The 18,487-nt window shown below is 33.4% G+C and overlaps 1 protein-coding gene across 11 annotated transcripts in view; it reads right to left on the reverse strand.

Annotated features, from left to right (window-relative positions):
• Positions 1-4,018: 4,018 nt before the first annotated feature.
• Odf2l (outer dense fiber of sperm tails 2 like) overlaps positions 4,019-18,487 on the reverse strand; it is a 40,222-nt gene continuing 25,753 nt past the window's right edge. For 7 of the 11 annotated variants that reach the window (XM_071617998.1, XM_027935185.2, XM_071618000.1 and 4 more), the window contains 7 exons: positions 15,321-15,431; positions 13,496-13,600; positions 11,183-11,341; positions 9,678-9,760; positions 9,432-9,594; positions 7,029-7,154; positions 4,019-4,516 (listed from right to left, as the gene is read on the reverse strand). In XM_071617998.1, coding sequence (XP_071474099.1) covers positions 4,388-4,516; positions 7,029-7,154; positions 9,432-9,594; positions 9,678-9,760; positions 11,183-11,341; positions 13,496-13,600; positions 15,321-15,431 — 876 coding nt within the window. In that variant the 3' untranslated portion in view covers positions 4,019-4,387. Of the gene's footprint in view, positions 4,517-7,028; positions 7,155-9,185; positions 9,287-9,431; positions 9,595-9,677; positions 9,761-11,182; positions 11,342-13,495; positions 13,601-15,320; positions 15,432-18,487 lie in introns of those variants that run through there. The other 4 variants (XM_027935186.2, XM_071618004.1, XM_071618002.1 and 1 more) reach the window with 2 other exon arrangements.

The following is an 18,487-nucleotide window of genomic DNA, read 5'->3' on the forward strand; positions in this document are numbered from 1 at the left end:
AAAACTTTCAGTAAAAACAAAACCCAACAGTTTTTAATTAAAAATTTAACATTTCAACAGAAAAAGAATGCTTGTCCTTAAAAACCACATTAGTGGTCAGAAAAAATCAAGTGGAAGAAATACCTCACAAGAAACCCAGTGACAGATCCCAAGTTGAGAAAGGCCAAGTTAAATGGAGATCAGATCCAAGAAATCAAGTGAGGAGGAAGAATGGATCACGGGAAGAAGTAATAACACAATGGAAGAAACTGTTACATAACAAAGTCCTGAGGCCCTGAATACCACAGGAAAACCATGCAAAACTGTTAGAACTATTGGGAAACAGGATTCCTGGGATGGTAAAAAGCTGGAAGCAGGGGCTGAGGTTGTGGCTCAAGTGGTAGCGCGCTCGCCTAGCATGCATGAGGAACTGGGTTCGATTCTCAGCACCACATAAAAACAAAATGAAGATATTGTGTCCACCTAGAACTAAAAAATAAATATTAAAAAACAAAGCTGGAAGTAGAACACTCCTCATGGACACTTGGGCACTAACTGGGGCTTCACAGAGGAGCATTAAGCACAGAGATTGCCAAAGTTCTTCCAGGATCTAGCAAACTTCTTTTGTTATACTGTGTCAACAGTAGCTAAGTACCAACCTTAGGGTGCAGATACTGATATTTAAATGCCACAGACACAAATTATTTTTAATAATATTAAAATATAAAAAAGAACATTCATAAATATGTCAAATGCATTAATGTTAAAAGAAACCACTACTTTTATATATGAAATGGATGCAAAGGTAGTTTGGTTAGAGTGAAGAGCAGAGACTCTGGATGTGGAATTGAATGCCTACCACATTCAAGCTGTGTGGCCAGGGGCAAGTTACTTAACTTTTAAGTGTCTTTGTTTCCTGAAAAATAAATGAGTTAATATGTATATTACACTTAGAACTTTAGAACATAGCAAGTGCTTAAAAAGAACAGCAATGCTGTTGCTGGACTGCTGCTGCTGCTGTTCCTACAACAGGGAGAGAACACTGTATTCAGAACCTCAATTTGGGGGTAAGAAGACTTTGAGTTCAAATATCAACTTTAAAAGTTTTAAGTTTTATACTGCAGCCATGGTAGTTAAACCTTCTATGCTTACACTTTTCATATCTAAAACATAAGTATGAATACTCTCTTTCAACAACCATCCATTCATCCATCAACATCAACTGAGGACCTAATATATATCCAAGTATTACATCGGGCCTGAGATACAAATATAACTATGTAGTTCTCCCTTGAACTGCAAATCACAGTCTAGTGAGCAATACTTAAGAGCCTTCCTTTTCTTTCATGTGGGCATTTCTTAAGGCTCTGTCTGCCTTAAGGAACCTTGAAGAATAAAGAGCCTCAAGGGTCAAGTATGTTTTTTAGTGTCACAGGTTCTATGATCAAAGGGGTCGAGGAGCAATATTTAATCCTGCTAGTAATTGTTAGGCAAAAAAATATAACCAGCTTCTGACATTCTATATTTTGCTATTTTGAGAAAAATCCTATGAAGCAGTGGAAGTTGGCCCTGTGTATGAAATGGCAGTCATAGGAGTGAGGTGAGGAGTGGAAAACACATCTCTGTTTCTGATCAGAGAAGAAACACCAGGCCTTGGAGAGATGGCTCTGCTCATAGGCTACTACTCCCTTTTTACCCCTCACACCCCTTTTTGGGTGATCTTCAAGCCACTGCTTTGAACAAATAGCTCTGAAGTCATTGTCCAAAAAGAGTTTCTATCATTTGATTCCTTATGAGCCACATCCATCAACTTTTAGAAGATCCTGCCTTGGCACAAAGGGTGTGAAATTACCAGGAGCAAGTTCTTGATTGCTATACTTCATCCCAATAATAAAGAGCTTCTCATAAAGCTATTTGGTATTAAAAGTGCTTATTCTGATCATCCCATGTGGCTTGGCCACTGCAAGGGTGGGACTGGTGGTTCCCCTTTAATCTGACACTTAAAACTCAACTTTAGGATGGCTATAATAATATCTGATAATCACTAGCACAAAATGAATGAAGAAATTATGTAATCACAGGACAGACTGACCACCTATTCTTTATAAAGAAACAATGCATGCCAATTTGCTTTCATCTGTCATCATCAACTGGCATTTAATAACTATGACTTAAAATTTTATATTTAAAATCTAACAAATTATAATGGCAACTCAGCATATACTTAAAGCAATATTAAGTTTAATGAAAATTTGGTATTTTAGGAAGTATATAATTATATCATCATTTTGAATTCTTTATATACCCTAGAGATTAGTGCTCTATCTGATGTGTGAGAGGTAAAAATTTGCTCCCAGGATGTGGGCTCTCTGTTCACCTCACAGATTGTTTCTTTTGCTGAGAAGAAACTTTTTAGCTTCATTCCATCCCATTTATTGATTCTTGGTTTTAATTCTTGCGCTGTAGGAGTTTATTAAGGAAGTTGGGGCCAAATCCCACATAATGAAGATTAGGGCCTACTTTTTCTTCTATTAGACGCAGAGTCTCTGGTTTAATTCCTTAATTCCTTGATCCACCTTGAATTAAGTTTTGCGCATGGTGAGAGATAGGGGTTTAATTTAATTTTGTTACATATGGATTTCCAGTTTTCCCAGCACCATTTGTTGAAGATGCTATCCTTTCTCCAGTGCATGTTTTTGGCACCTTTGTCTAAGATAAGATAGTTGTAATTTTGTGGGTTAGTCTCTGTGTCCTCTATTCTGTACAATTGGTCTACCAGTCTGTTTTGGTGCCAATACCATGCTGTTTTTGTTACTACTGCTCTGTAGTATAGTTTAAGGTCTGGTACAGCAATGCCACCTGCTTTACTCTTCCTGCTAAGGATTGTTTTAGCTATTCTGGGTCTCTTATGTTTCCAAATGAATTTCATGATTGTTTTTTCTATTTCTATGAGGAATGCCATTAGGATTTTTGATCAGAATTGCATTAAATCTGTATAGTGCTTTTGGTAGTACGGTCATTTTGACAATATTAATTCTGCCTATCCAAGAGCAAGGTAGATCTTTCCATCTTCTAAGGTCTTCTTTGATTTCTCTCTTTAGGATTCTGTAGTTTCCATTGTCTAGATCTTTCATAACCCAATCAACAAATGGTCCAACAACCTGAACAAGACACTTCTCAGATGAGGATATACAATCAATTAACAAATATATGAAAAAATGCTCATCATCTCTAGCAATCAGAGAAATGCAAATCAAAACTACTCTAAGATATCATCTCACTCCAGTCAGAATGGCAGCTATTAAGAACACAAACAACAATAAGTGTTGGCGAGGATGTGGGGAAAAAGGTACACTCATACATTGCTGATGGGACTGCAAATTGGTGCAGTCAATATGGAAAGCAGTATTGAGATTCCTTGGAAATCTAGGAATGGAACCACCATTTGACCCAGCTGTCCTCTCCTCGGACTATATCCAAAGGACTTAAAAACAGCACACTATAGGGACACAGCCACATCAATGTTTATAGCAGCACAATTCACAATAGCTAAACTGTGGAGCCAATCTAGATGCCTTCAGTGGATGAATGGATAAAAAAAAAAAATGTGGCATATATACACAATGGAATTTTACTCAGCAATAAAAGAGAATAAAATCATGGCATTTGAGGGTAAATGGATGGTGTTGAAGAAGATAAGGCTAAGTGAGGTTAGCCAATCCCCAAAAAACAAATGCCAAATGTTTTCTCTGATATAAGAAGGCTGACTCATAGTGGGGTAGGGAGGGGGAGCATGGGAGGAATAGATGAATTCTAGATAGGGAAGAGGGGTGAGAGGGAAAGGGAGGGGACAGGGGATTAGCAAGGATGGTGGAATGTGATGGACATCATTATCCAAAGTACATGTATGAAGACATGAACTGGGTATCAACATACTTTATATACAAACAAGAGATATGAAAAATTGTGGTATATATGTGTAATACGAATTGTAATGCAAAAAAAGATTACATAAAAATAATTATATTATCCTCAAAAATTAAAATTCAGAATATTTTATTATATTTATATAACATTACAATATAAAACAACTATATACATTATTTGAAATCATGTATTTGGCTCATAATTGGCCAAGATTTATTACAAATTGTAGCTACAGACATCACAAAAAAAATGATTCTCGTATCTGTGTGTGTCAGGAAAATGTTCTAAAAACTAATATATTAATTAAGTGAGAATTATCTAGAAAAAAGGAAAACTAGTAGCTATCATGTCTTCAAGTTTCAATTAGATAATAAATTATATTTCAAATATCTATTTACAAATCATAACCATTAATATTTTTTTACCTAATCACATTTTAGATTCATAGTGAAAACCTAATGCTGAAAATAAATTCAATGATTTATCCAAACATTGTTACATAAGAAGTTTTAAGAAACTGTAAATAATTCTTAATACTCTCATTCTGATTCTCTGACTTCTCAAGACTATGTTGCATTTCTTTCAAAGATACTTCTTGATGTTGTGCTTTCTAAACAAAAACAAGAGAGAAATACAAGTCACAATAAAAATACCTATATACAATAACTGAATATATTATTTTTAATTTTTTAAAAAAATTCTCTCACCTGATGTGTCCATTATTAAATTATCTTAAAAATTAATGATATGGGTTTGTTGTAATGTTCCCAGTATTTGACTAAAGTTACTAATAAGTAGGTTTACGATCTGCTAATTTTTATACCAGTAAAAAAGTATAAAATTCTAAGCCCAGATTTAGAAATAGCTGAAAAACGAGGTTTTTTTCTGTGATTTTCAGGGACAGTTGAGTGATCAGTCAAGTATTTATCTTACATACATACTTTAGCCCCAGCTGGACTATCAACACCTCTCTCATTGGTAACTGTGTTCCCAGAGTCTTCTGCAGTGCCCTGTTTACCCTACAGGCCTTTCTTATTTTCTACCCAAGTACTCTGGTGGTGAACGCACAAGTTCCAAGATGGGCTCAGCTGCTTAACCCATTGTAACCCTCCTGAAGCCAGAAATGCCTCTCAAGTCTTATGTATGTCCTAAATCCATTGATAATTTTACATTCTACCCTACAATCAAGTGTGTTGTGTTGCTGTTTTTCTCTCCAAATTGTTGAGTCAAGTTGATGCTTCAAAAAGATTTGCTGCATTTTTTTGTGCAGCTCAGTCTATCAGGTTGCACTGTTGTGAAGGACACAGAAGGTCTCTTTAGAGAAATCTTGGAAACTAGATAGTATCTCTAACCTGTTTTATCTAAAGCATTTTTGATAAACTGATCTAATTAAAGAATTTTTTTTAAACAACAAAGTTCATTCTGATGGGATAAAATCTGAATTTTTAGGCAGAAAAATGGCAAAAATTAGTATGAAAATATGTTCAATGTAATGGAAATGTGTTATGATGGTTTTAAATAAAACTCATTTTTTTTTGGGGGGGGGGGTTGGGGGGTGGATACTGGGTATTGAACTCAGGGACACTTAACTACTGAGCCACATTCCCAGCACTATTTTGTATTTTATTTAGAGACAGAATCTCACTGAGTTGTTTGGCGCCTAGCTGTTGCTGAGGCTAGATCTGAACTTTCCATCCTCCTGCCTCAGCCTCCTGATCTGCTGGGATTATAGGTGTGTACCACCATACCAGGCAAAACCTATTTATTAATCTGTTAAACATGAGGCTAAGTGAATGTGTATTACAACAACTAAATCACAGTAGAAATCAACCATATGTGCTTTAATTATTTTAATTTTTCATTTTATACCCCGCCACCCACCAGAGTACTTGGGTAGAAAATAACAAAAGGCACTGCAGAAGACTCTGGGGACACAGTTACCAATGAGAGAGGTTTTCTGGGTGTCTATAGTCCAGCTGGGGCTAAAGTATGCATATAAGATAAATACTTGACTGATCACCCAACTGTTTCTGAAAATCATGGAACAAAACTCATTTTTCAGCTATTTCTAAATCTGTGCTTAGAATTTTATATTTTTTTACTGGTATAAAATTATCAGATAGTAAACCTACTTATTAGTAGCTTTAGTTAAATACTGGAACATTACAACAAAACCCATCTCACCTTAGCTTTATTTTTTCAGAGGCTTTAATTACATAAAGAATATACACATATTTTACAATATCAGAAACTTCTATGGTGAGTTTAAAAAAATTTTGGAATAAACGGAAGGACTGTGCTAAATTAAAAGTGATAAACATTTTATTCTGATTAAATTGTCATAAAACTTGTGAAAGCAATGAAATTAAACAGTGTATGCCATAATCATTTAATTTTTTAACTTTTTAGGTTTTGTACTTTTTAGACACTTTTTAGACACTTGGAATAAAAAAACAGTTTTCGTGAAGTCTCCTGCTTCTGGAAAAATAAAGTTGCATTATTCTCTACGTCATTATCAAGTAGTCGGTTAAGTAATTTAAACACGACTAACGCTGGCTTCAAGAGTATCTTATGCCAATTGAGTATTTCATAAATATTCAAGGAAAAACATCAGAAGACTAATTAAACACAGCCGATTGGTATTCTCATTTCATGGATAAGTGGATCAAAGCATTCATTCATATGCAGATTTAACAATACTGAATATTTACTTAACACCAAATTATACATTTCTAAAATATAATATTCATAGACATAATTATTCAAGACAGATATAAAAATCTAACTTACACTCTAAATTGTGTTTATCTTTAAAAAATGAAAAATTCATACCATGAAGAAAATAAGTAAATGATAACTCTAAGTTTCATTAAGAGCACATGCAGGGGGAGGGCCTGATGAGACCTGGAGCAATGTAATACATGCTGCCAGGAAGGCAGGACAAATTCTTTGGCATAATGCTGACATTTACATTTTATGTTTTATATTATTTATTTTTAATACTATCAGTAAAATAACAGCCTTGATACCCCTCAATTTGTACTTTAACAATTTAACTAAACTGCATGGTATGAATGTGCTAATTTAGTTTTTACAATATATTAAGTCATAATAATACTTACAGTGTTTATTTTGCAAACAAGTTGGTTTTGTTCTTCATTTTTCTTTCTAAGCTCAGTTTCCAGATCTAATATTTTAGTTTGTAAAGCCCTCTCTCTAGAAGTCATTTTCTCTACTTCTTCAGAAACCTGTAATTTTTATTAAGAAAGTAAAACAACTAAATGTGCTTTCTTTAAAATGAGATTTAAAGCTGTGACAAGGTTATACTGTACTTTTTTTATTCCAAAATAGGTATTGGACAATTAAAAAGTGCTTAAAAACAGTCTATCTTGAAGAAGCACATATAAGTATCTATACTTTTTTCATAAGTATTTGAAAAGTTAGCTTGAGATACAAAAGATTTTTTTGTGTACATTTTTACTGCTTTGTAACTAAGGTAGGTGTTTTCTCCAACCACATATTTTTAACAATATAAGAGCGATTTCTATTTTTAATAGAATTTATATGCACCATGGTGTCTACAGCAGCAGTGGAATACATAAAGTTCTCATGAAATCCTTATTATATTTTTGGATGGATAGAATGGAGGGGAATGTCACACACACACAGAAACATGCACGTTACACGACTGGCTTTTCATTCATTCACTTAAGTGGCCTGAATTTGAGTTTTCATATTTCTCTCATTGCTTATTTTATCAGAAGGTCTAGCTTAGCTCATCAAAAATTCAGATATTTGAAAGGCTTTCTGTAGGAATGTTGAGTCGGAGCCACAAAAATGAGAATGAAAGTCAGGTCCAGTCCAGGAACAAGAAGCTAGTAGGAAGAAGTATCCTCTAACCTAAGGCTGTAGACATGGTTCTAAGTTTTGATGAAAGAAATTACAAACATTTCTTCTGCACAAATGCTAAGGAAGATTTTGACTGAGGGATGCTAGCAGGATCTGAAGCTATGGAGGTAAAGGCCCTATCTCCTTGGAGTGGGCTATGGAGATAGGGCAGTGATGGCACTTCACAAGTGTACAGAAACTACAGACAGCCCCACATCCACTGCAGTGGGAGAGAAAGGAGAGGGCAGATACGTCTCTAAGGACTTTAAACACTTTTGGGAAGGAATTTGAGAGTACCTATAATTTTCAAGGTTCACTAAGGCTGAATCCAAAATAAAGCCACCTCTTATTTTCATAACAAAGGTTGGTGGGGCTGAGAAATTTGTATTACACTTCTGCCATTGGCAGTACATTTTGATATCTAGCTTTTATTCAACAATGTGCTCCCAAAATCAATTTAAATTGGTTTCTCAGAGTTTAAAAAAATAGACTATATATGTGATACTTGGAAGAGTCACATTTCAAGAATATTAGATTTTATCTGACTTTTATGAAATGAACATTAATGGAATTGAGGAAGACCACGGGTAGAAGTAAGTTTGGAGGAAATGATTCAGAATTTGGGTTTAGACCTACTAAGCCTGAGATGTCTACATTCAACTGAGATGTCAAGTAAGTAGTAGAATATGTGAGTCTAGATTTCAGTGGGTGGACAGTGCTAGCTGGAGATACACATCTAAGAACCATCAGGATACAGATAATCACTTTTTAGCCTTACTTATGAAGAAATGCATAACCCATTTTACTGGTTAAGAAAATTAAAGTTCAGAGAAGTGAACGATGTCAGTGTACAATGTGTCAGAACCAGCATTTAAACCTAGTTCCTCTTGGAATCCAAAAATTACCATTGTTCTTTCAAGATTCAAACTATTGTTTAAGTGTGAAAAACTCACTTCTCCTTTTGAGACTTTCTGAATCATTCCCTCTCCTTCCAGACTGAGGTAAGCACACCTTCCAGTGTTCCCTGAACATGCCCTGTTACAGTACCTACACATAAGATGGCATTTGAGAGCCAAGTGTTAGTCTCTACAAGTCCTGAGGCTGAAGTGTGCTGAAGCAGAGTGTGCTGAGAACTGAGGTGGGGTTTTTCCACCTTTATCTCTCAAGGACTAGCAGACTGCCTGACACACAGGAAAGCATTAGTTTAGGCGGAATGCTAATCTAACTATAATTTAATTCTTGAATGTATTTATTTATTTATACAACAAATATTTGTCAAAAAGGACTTGAGCTTTACAGCTCACCAGATCCTGACTGGAACAAAATTTTTAATTATGTGCCCTTTAACTTGATTTTATATTTTTAAAAGAGAATGGGGGGCAGAGTTGTACCTTCGAAATACTTCCCATCTCAGCCTGTTGCCTGGCCACACAGCCATTTACCTGGTGGAGTAACCCTGGACCAATGATATATGTTTTTCTTCAAAAGAATCCTTGGGTAAAGAACAAAAATACAATTGTTCCCTTTACCCTGTCATCAGGATAAAGACAAGTCTGGCAACAGGAAATACTAACTATTTAAAAAGAAGACTCTTTGGCAAACTAATTAAAATGATTATAAATAAAGGACATCTGTACCTTATGTCTTCCTTCTTCTAAAACAGCTTCCAGTTGCCTGGCCAGTGCTGTGTATTCTGCAGATTTCTCTTTAAACATCAGATTGCTGTGCTTAAGGCACTCTTCTTGGTTTGCCAGCTTCTTCTCAAGCTCTTTATTCTCTGCATCCATCTGTTCTAATTTTCTTTTTACAGAAAATATATATTTTTAAATTACAGAGTTCAGGAAAAAAATGCAACACCAATTTTAAGTCAATTTAATACCTACTGTTTAAGATTTTCACACTTTAACTGAATTAGATAATTTTCCTCCTCCAGAGAAAGCTTTAGAAGACTGTGATTTTCATCAATCTAAAGAAAAAAAAATATGCTTTCTTGGTTATTTTCTTTATAATCAACTACCAAAGAAATCTAAATATTTTATTGTTAAAACAAAAAAAAACCAAGATATATAAAATTATTATTACTTCTATACAGAAAGATACCAAGAAATGTTACATTTTTAAAATACAAATTCTTAAATTTCTGGTTAAGTTTAAAACAAACAAACAAACAAACAAAAACAGTGTGTATATAATAGGAAAAAAATCAACTGAAAATTTTCTGGTTGATAGCAATTAAAATATGGGAGAATTACACAGTATTAATTTACTTAATTAATTGTTACTTAGTTTCTCTTATGTTTTATATTTCATTTAACGATGCTGATAATTTATTACCTGTGAATTTGTAACTGTAAGTAAAAACCATACTCTTCTGAGAAGCAAAATAAATCAAATATACATATGCCCATGCCAAGACAGAATATCTTCCAAGCTGTGGCTCAGTGGTATACAAGCTTGCCTAGCCATGGGTGAGGCCCTGAGTTCCATGCCCAACACCATAAAAATAAATAAATATTAAAAAATTTAAAAAAATTCTTCCTATTGTTTCAAAGACTGATTTAAGTAGCTTAAAAAGCTTTGAAAATTAAAAAAAAATCTTTTCTCATAATTTCAACTAGTAATTTAGGTTAAATAAATATAATTTAACATTTTCCTAGAAAAATCTCTTCTCAGGAATTTAAGTTCACAAAATATTGTCTGCATGTTTTCATAAACAGGATGCATTTCATTTCAAAATGAAAATATACAGTTGGAAGACAAGAATGAATTCTTCCTATAACTATATTGCAAGGGGAAAAAAAGATTTGCTACCATCCTTGGATGTGCTTCTTTGAAAAAAAAATTAACCCATTCAAAAATACTTGAGTGCTTTTATGTGCGAGGCACTGAGCTAGGAAATGGCTGTGTGATTATAAAAAGGACACACCTGATCCGTGTTTTGATTGGTTAAAAAGTATGGAAAAAATAAAAGAATTGAAAATAATGCCAATAAATGTGATGCACAATTCTACTCAAAAGCATGATAATTTAAAGGTAAATTACAATCATTTAAAGGCAAATTACAATAATTCACCTTATCCTGATACCAAGAAACATTTACATTAGCATAGCTTTGCTCTTGCCTCATGCAATTACCATATCCGCCAATATCTAAATATAGATTTGCACTAATAGCCTAAGTTACTGATTTTTAATTACGAATTTGTTACCATAAAGCACTTAAAGTACAGCATATAACATAATATTATGGTATTTCATGAAAACATTTTATCAACAGAGGCAGATGGAAATGAAAAATCAATCCCTGACATGAGTGCCCTCAACTGGTGAATTCACTCCAAGTGTTCCTTTAACACATCTTGCAAAACTCAGAACAAACGCTGGACACCTGGCCCTGAAGCTCCCTAAGGATGTGTGCCTGGTCTGCACATTTCGCCTTGCAGTGCTGCAGGCTCTCCTGAGACTCCTGAAGCCTCCGTTCAGCCGCCGTCAAGGAATCACGGATATGCTCTACCTCCTTCAGATGAGACTCCATCTGGCCTCTCATCTGAGTGCGGCATTAGGAGAAATAAGTGCAAGATCACACATTTAGCATTAATATTCTTATTATTTTAAATGCTAGATAAATGTTATATAATAAGTATTTTAGGTATAATGGTTTTAAACAACAATATTTAAACAAAATAAGTATGAACAAATATTAATTTAGATATTAATTCTACATAAGAACATAAAACCAAAAAATGGATTGGCCCTTTATTAATTTCCAAAAGGTTTGTTAAGAAAACAAATATGATATTAGCTTGAGAAGAGGGTGTTTAAACTACTTAGGAAAGCAAACTTTTTGACATCTGTCATTTTGTGCATAGATGTTAATATTAGTAAAATTGGTATACTACTTTTCCATTCTCTACTATCAGCCTATCAAGTAATTGTCATTTTCAGTCATTCAATCTTATAACTCAGATATTTAACTAAAAGAGAGCAACCCTGGTTCACTCATTGTGGCTCAAATTGGTGGGTTTACTGTATGTTACTTCAAGACAATATGAGCTTCCACTTGATTTATTTGATCATGGTTACAATGAACATATTTCTTTGATTTCATCTGTATTATATTAACCCCAATCTATATTAAAACCTGCATCCTATAGTTCTTCTCTGAAGCAGTTTTGTGGACAGGTGACTCAAAACAATCTTTAAAATGCTCATACTGGGCTGGGGATGTGGCTTAAGCGGTAGTGCGCTCGCCTGGCATGTGTGCAGCCCGGGTTCGATCCTCAGCACCACATACAAACAAAGATGTTGTGTCCGCCAAAAACTAAAAAATAAATATTAAAATTCTCTCTCTCTCTCTCTCTCTCTGAGGGAGAAGCTTTTTAAAACAAACAAACAAACAAACAAACAAATAAATAAATAAAATGCTCATACTGTTAATTATTTTAAAAAATAGCCAGATTTGGCATTTAGGTGCTCATAAGGAGGAAAACCACGAGTACGACTCTTTCCCTGAGAAAGGGAACACCTATATCCTCTATGCAGCATCTGGCAGCCTTGATTACAAAAGATGAAAACATAAAGAAAGCACACTCTATATCCCCAAAACACCTAAGATCCAAGAGAAAACCAGGAAACTTAGTTGAAAAGGAAAAAGAAGATTTAATTTAAAAACAAAATTACTTTTGTGGTTGTAGATCAGTAACTAAAAAAAAGAAAAAAACAGTAGCTGAAAAAACACAAGTTTCTGCCCTCTGTGCCCTTAAACACAGATTTTTAAAATAGACTTCTTACAATGCTGCCTAGCTAAAGAGGAAACATTTTCATTGGAAATATCTCCTGAGAAGGAGACCAAAAGACATAAATGCTGTCTGCTAAAAATAGATGAAAAATAATTTTAAGAAACTGGTAAGTTGAGCATTGGATGGGTTACTATCCATTACCTCTGTTTAACGCAGTTTGCCTGCTCTGGCTTATTTCTTCTTTCCAGTGGTGTCTCATTTGATTGAGAAACCCAAATTTGGGAGCAACCCAGAGAGAAAAACCTTATTACACCCAGCTGGAATTGACCACTAACTCCACAACTTCTCCAACCAGGAGTTACCATCCGACAACTTTAACAGCTTCCTTACCAAAACAACATGAAACTCCAAAAAGGGATGCAGTTTCATTTAAAACTTAGAAATATTCACAAAAACATGTTCACTTGCCAACACTGGCCTTCCCCTATTCTGTTGCAATAGGGCAAATAAAAGGAAATGACGATTTTTTTAAAAAAGGTATCATTTTTCTTCAAAAAATGCATTTAGCAGAGAGTATTTACTTTGTAATTTTTTAGACACCAAAAAAAAAAAAAATTATAACCAGAAAAAAAAGTGAGATTAGTTTGCATTTTATGGGCTGATAAATCTCAATGGTAATCAGATTTTTAAGTTTAAGTCTGATTCTGTATCAGAAAATAATAAACATCTATGCTATTTCTTAAATCATAAGAAAAAAAGTGAAAAAACATTCACATAAACAAACAACATTTCAAGTCTGGAAGAAACATTACTTCCTCAGGAAAAAAAACTCCTACAGAGACTGAGAACAGACCATTCCTAGGTAAAAACCACAGAAAATGACCAAAATGAAAGAATTTGTATAACATTCACAGAGAAAAAAATATATAAATATTATTTTACAATTCAAATTTTCAAAGTACCTCATCTAATTTTTTATTTTTGTTTTTTGTCATTAGATTATTTTCTTGTAGCAAACTTTCACACCTGCTTTTCACCATTTCAGCCGCTTCTTGCAACTTTTGTACCTAAAAATAAAATGCATTATTAGAGTACCATGTGTTATTTAATTATTAGGACTATAGCATGAATAAAAACTAAAAATCTGGATTTTCATATTAAATAAATCATAATTTTCTTACCAATACCCTCAGTATGTTTATCTATCTAATGTTATTCCTTCTTTAAATATGAAATTGCTCAATGCTCTACTCTAATCCACAATTCTTTTATGGATTTACCTGTCTTCTTCCCTCAATACTTCTAGTCTCTTCATTTGAACTCTGAAAACTACAGAGATTTTCAGGTAAAAGTTACTTTAAGGTATTAGTCTCCAGTCCAAACCAACTTTCAATCCAATAATTTCTCCTACCAAATGAAAATCTGCTCAAAAAATAGGTGAGCACTTCAGTAATTAAATTCTATGGTAACTCAGTCATAGTATTCTTGCTGAGGGATTAAATCTGAACAACCAAGTGGAAGACCCAGATGACATTCTCAATAACAGATCCACTGTCTTCATAGACTCCATTCTTTCCTCCTGCCTACAATATTCTAACTGGATGTTTCAACTCCGTTTTACCATCTGATCCATCCAGATGCATGAAACTCCTTTCCACTTGCATATACTTTGTCCTACCTTAATCTTTTTCCCTTTGATTCATTATCTTCTTTCTGTTCTTTTTATTATTATTTTTTAAGGTGGTACTGAGGACCAAACCTAGGACCTTGTATATGCTAGGCAAGTGCTCTACCAGTGACCTACACCCTCAGCCTGTCATTACTCTTTAACTCAAACTCTTTTTTCCAATAAATTCAGGATCTTTATTGAGCCATGAACAGTGGTACAAACCTGTAATCCCAGCAGCTCAGGAGGCTGAGGCAGGAGTATTGCAATTTCAAAGCTCTACTTGGGAACTTAGTGAGGCCCTACGTAATTTAGCAAGACTCTTGTCTCAAAGAATAAAAAGGATAGGGATGTGGCTCAGTGCTTAAGTGCCCCTGGATTTAATCTCTAATGCCAAAAGAAAAAAAAAAAGAGAGAGAGAACGATCTTTATTGGACCAGTTTGTTATTCATCTTGGAAAAATCTACAAAAGTTTCATTTTTTCCATGAAGCAGAATACTATATTTCCAAAACATAAAGCTTTTCTACAAATTACTATTAAATATGTGCTTTATTTTACATACATTGTCATAAGCTCTTTTCAAGGTCTTTCACATGAATAAATCTGAATTATACTTTTATTAGGAAAGATGAAATGTTGGACATTAATAACCCTAGAAGGGCATCATTATTGTAAGTTGATAACATTAAATATATAAGATGAGAAACCAAATATAATCAAGATTAATAAGATTATACATTAAAATTCACATTATTGGGCTGGGTTGTGGCTCAGAGGTAGAGGTACTGGGTTCGATCCTCAGCACTACATAAAGTAAAATAAAGACATTGTGTTCACTCATAACTAAAAAATAAAAAAAAATTCACATTCTGCCTATGAATTAATTTTATATTTACTTTTAAGAATATCCAATATACCCACAGGCAGTGTTTGAATTAGGTATTAGCAAATCATCTATCTATAAAAGTATTTGGGACCTTAAGAAACATTTGGGGTATATAATATATCACAAAATAATAGCCCCACCTCTTCATTTCTGTTTATTTAGATCACAAATAAAATATAGTGTTCTAAATTGTCTACCAATTTTAACAAATTTGAAACTAGATGCAGTGGTCACCTGAGTTTTATACACTTCAATAAGGGTTTTCTGTTGGTTTTCTAGTTCCTGTAATTCTAAGAGTTCCTCTTCAACAGAAACAACCTTGTCCTCCAAAGCAGCAAGTGTACCCTAGAAGGAATATATAATAGACTTTATAAGCTATTAGAATACATTTATACTCCAGTGTTACAGAATTATTAAAAAATACTTCATTTATCAACAAAATTAATAAAATAATTATTTTTATTATATAGATTACCATCTAAAATTTAGGAATTTTGAAAAGTTAGTGACTAATATTTATGAAAAAATTTAATAAGACTTGCATAGGTCACATGTTTCTTAAAACTTTTTAAAAATTTATTGACAAAAAGACAGGAATAATTTTGACAAGATAGTTCTTTTTAAATTAATGTAACACTTTATAATTTCAAAAGTATAACAGTTGGGGGGGATATGACAAAATTAATTAAAATTTACATGGAAGATAAATGGGAAATAACAGTACAATTTTTAAAAAGTTGTTCCTAGACCTTTATTTTATTTATTTACTTATATGTGGTGCTGAGAATTGAACGCAGTGCCTCACACATGCTAAGCAAGTGCTGTATCACTGAGCCACAACTCCAGCCCACCAGTACAATTTCGACGGGAATACTAAGTGGATAATGTCAATGCTTATTAAATATTAAAATGTGTAAAGAACTAAAATTATTGATATTAATATAAGAATACAAAGGACAGTGAAAAAGAAAAATATATAAAAATTACACTTAAGTATATGATAAATAATGTTGAATTTTTAAATCAATATGATAACATAGGTCCATAAATAAATGAGATAAATGATTATTAGGAATAAAACATGTTAACTACTTGCCTGAGCCCAACACTATAAAGAAGCATCAAGTGAGTTGAAGATTAAGCATATTTTTAAAAACCCAAATTTAAACATTTTCCCCAAGATTCAGGCAAAAATGTATTTGATTTTTAGAATGGTAACAACCCTACTGAACATAAAATCAAAATAAGTTATGAAGAACTGTAAAGATCTGAGATTTTATTCTCCATGAAAGCTTACCTATCATTAGCCTATCACAGTTTCATGGATGCTAGCAGAAGACACAAGACTCCTAATCACAGAGAGAGGACTTTATTATTCACAGCAAAAAAAGTGGCAAGACTGTCAGCATTTTTATCAGTTTATTGAGCCCCAGATCCCACAGGGCAAAACAAAGATGGCCAGATAACAACTGCATATGCTGTGGAATGTATTACTGGACAACAAACCTGAGTTTGGAAAACCCAAATATCATAGTAGGCAGTAAGTATGCCTGCCCTTTGTTCCGAAGAGAAGCACTGTGATCTTTTAAGGATGTGAATTACACAATTATCTTTGAAAACATGAGAGTGGAAGAAGTGGAAGGAGATGGGATTAGAGAGCCAGATGGTGATATCATGTAGTTGCTTGCTCTAGAAACCAAGATACCATTAGGGAAAGTGTCTGAGCACAACAGTGGCATGGTCTGACAACTGCTACATTGAATGCTGCCTGCAAAGCCCAGGGCAGAAGCAGGGAGAATGGTCAGGATGTCATGGTAATGATGATAATGGTGGCTTGACTCAAGGTAAAGACATTGGTGCTAGTGAGAAGTGACCAAATACTGGATATATCTGAAGATTTGCTGATAGACTGGAAGTATGGTATGAGAGAAAAGATGAGATAAAGAAAGAAAGGATTGGGCTGGGGATGTGGCTCAAGCGGTAGCGCGCTAGCCTGGCATGTGTGCGGCCCGGGTTCGATCCTCAGCACCACATACAAACAAAGATGTTGTGTCCGCCGAAAACTAAAAAATAAATATTAAAATTCTCTCTCTCTAAAAAAAAAAAAAAAAAAAAGAAAGAAAGGATTGAGATAAGGAAAACCACAAAATGAATGATATGGGGAAATAGCAAAGATTTTCATTTTGGACATGATAACTTTGAGACATCTATTAAATATCCAAATGGAAATGACAAATAGGCAACAGAATTTATGTGTGGAATTCCAAGGCTAGAGGTATAAATTGGAGAACTCCCAGCATTTGGATGGTATTTAAGGTTACAAGACTGACATTACCTAATAACTACTAAATGAGATTAACAAATTTGGAGAGATTCATTTTAAAATTAGTACTTTTAATTGCCTACAACTGGAAAAAGTATAGGGATTCTTTTGCCAATTGTAGATATATTTATGATACAATTTGGAAATATATAACCAGAGTGGTCTTCTATTTTGACCATATAATTTCATTTCTCAAAATTTATTCTAAGAAAACAGGTGTGCAAAAAAGCCAAAGAAACTACATTTTTATTTATAATAGTGAAAAATTATATTACCAAAAGTAATATATATAAACAATATACAAAATGATATACGCCAAAATATTAACTTCAGTTGTTTTTCACTTGTGAAATCACAAGTGTTTTTAATTTTTTTCCTTTTGTGCCATTCTATTTTTCCAACTATATATAATGAACAAATAAAACTTTATAACCCCTGCAAATAAACTTTGGTTGTTTTTAACAGAGGAGATTGGTAGACCATCGCAGAAATATCAGTAAGCTTCTTGTTTAAAATTTTAAAATCTAAAACTATTCTCAAGTAATTAAGAATAACAATTAAACATCTTATAGATGTAATTAAGAATAACAATTAAACAAATAAAATTAAACATCTAGGCAATTTTCCATTATATGTCAAACATTCCTAGACATTCTCTCTAAACAAAAATCTCAAGAATAATGCCTTAAAAATACATGTTTCTGAATTATTAACAGAATATGCCTAAATAAACTTGAACTCAATAACTACTAACTTAAAATTAATTTCATTATCATGTGATTAAAACAGATTTATAATTAACAAAATTTCCTCCTAGTCCTTTCCCTTGGAAGGATATAATAAACAATAATAAGGATAAAGCAACTTAAGTACATTCAACAAATATTGATTGAGCACTGAAGCTATGCTATACCTTCCTTGAGCACCTGTGCACACAAAAATGGTAGTTTATAAGAACAGATTCATCCTCACTAGGAAGACTTCAGAAGGAAGTGGCATTTGATCTAAGCTTTAAAGGAAAGGGTCATGTATCTAAATAAGTTAAAAAGTCAAGTCATATAAGACTTTCAGAGGTAAT

This window comes from Marmota flaviventris, chromosome 10, assembly GCF_047511675.1.
Source record: "Marmota flaviventris isolate mMarFla1 chromosome 10, mMarFla1.hap1, whole genome shotgun sequence".
Classification (NCBI taxonomy): domain Eukaryota; kingdom Metazoa; phylum Chordata; class Mammalia; order Rodentia; family Sciuridae; genus Marmota; species Marmota flaviventris.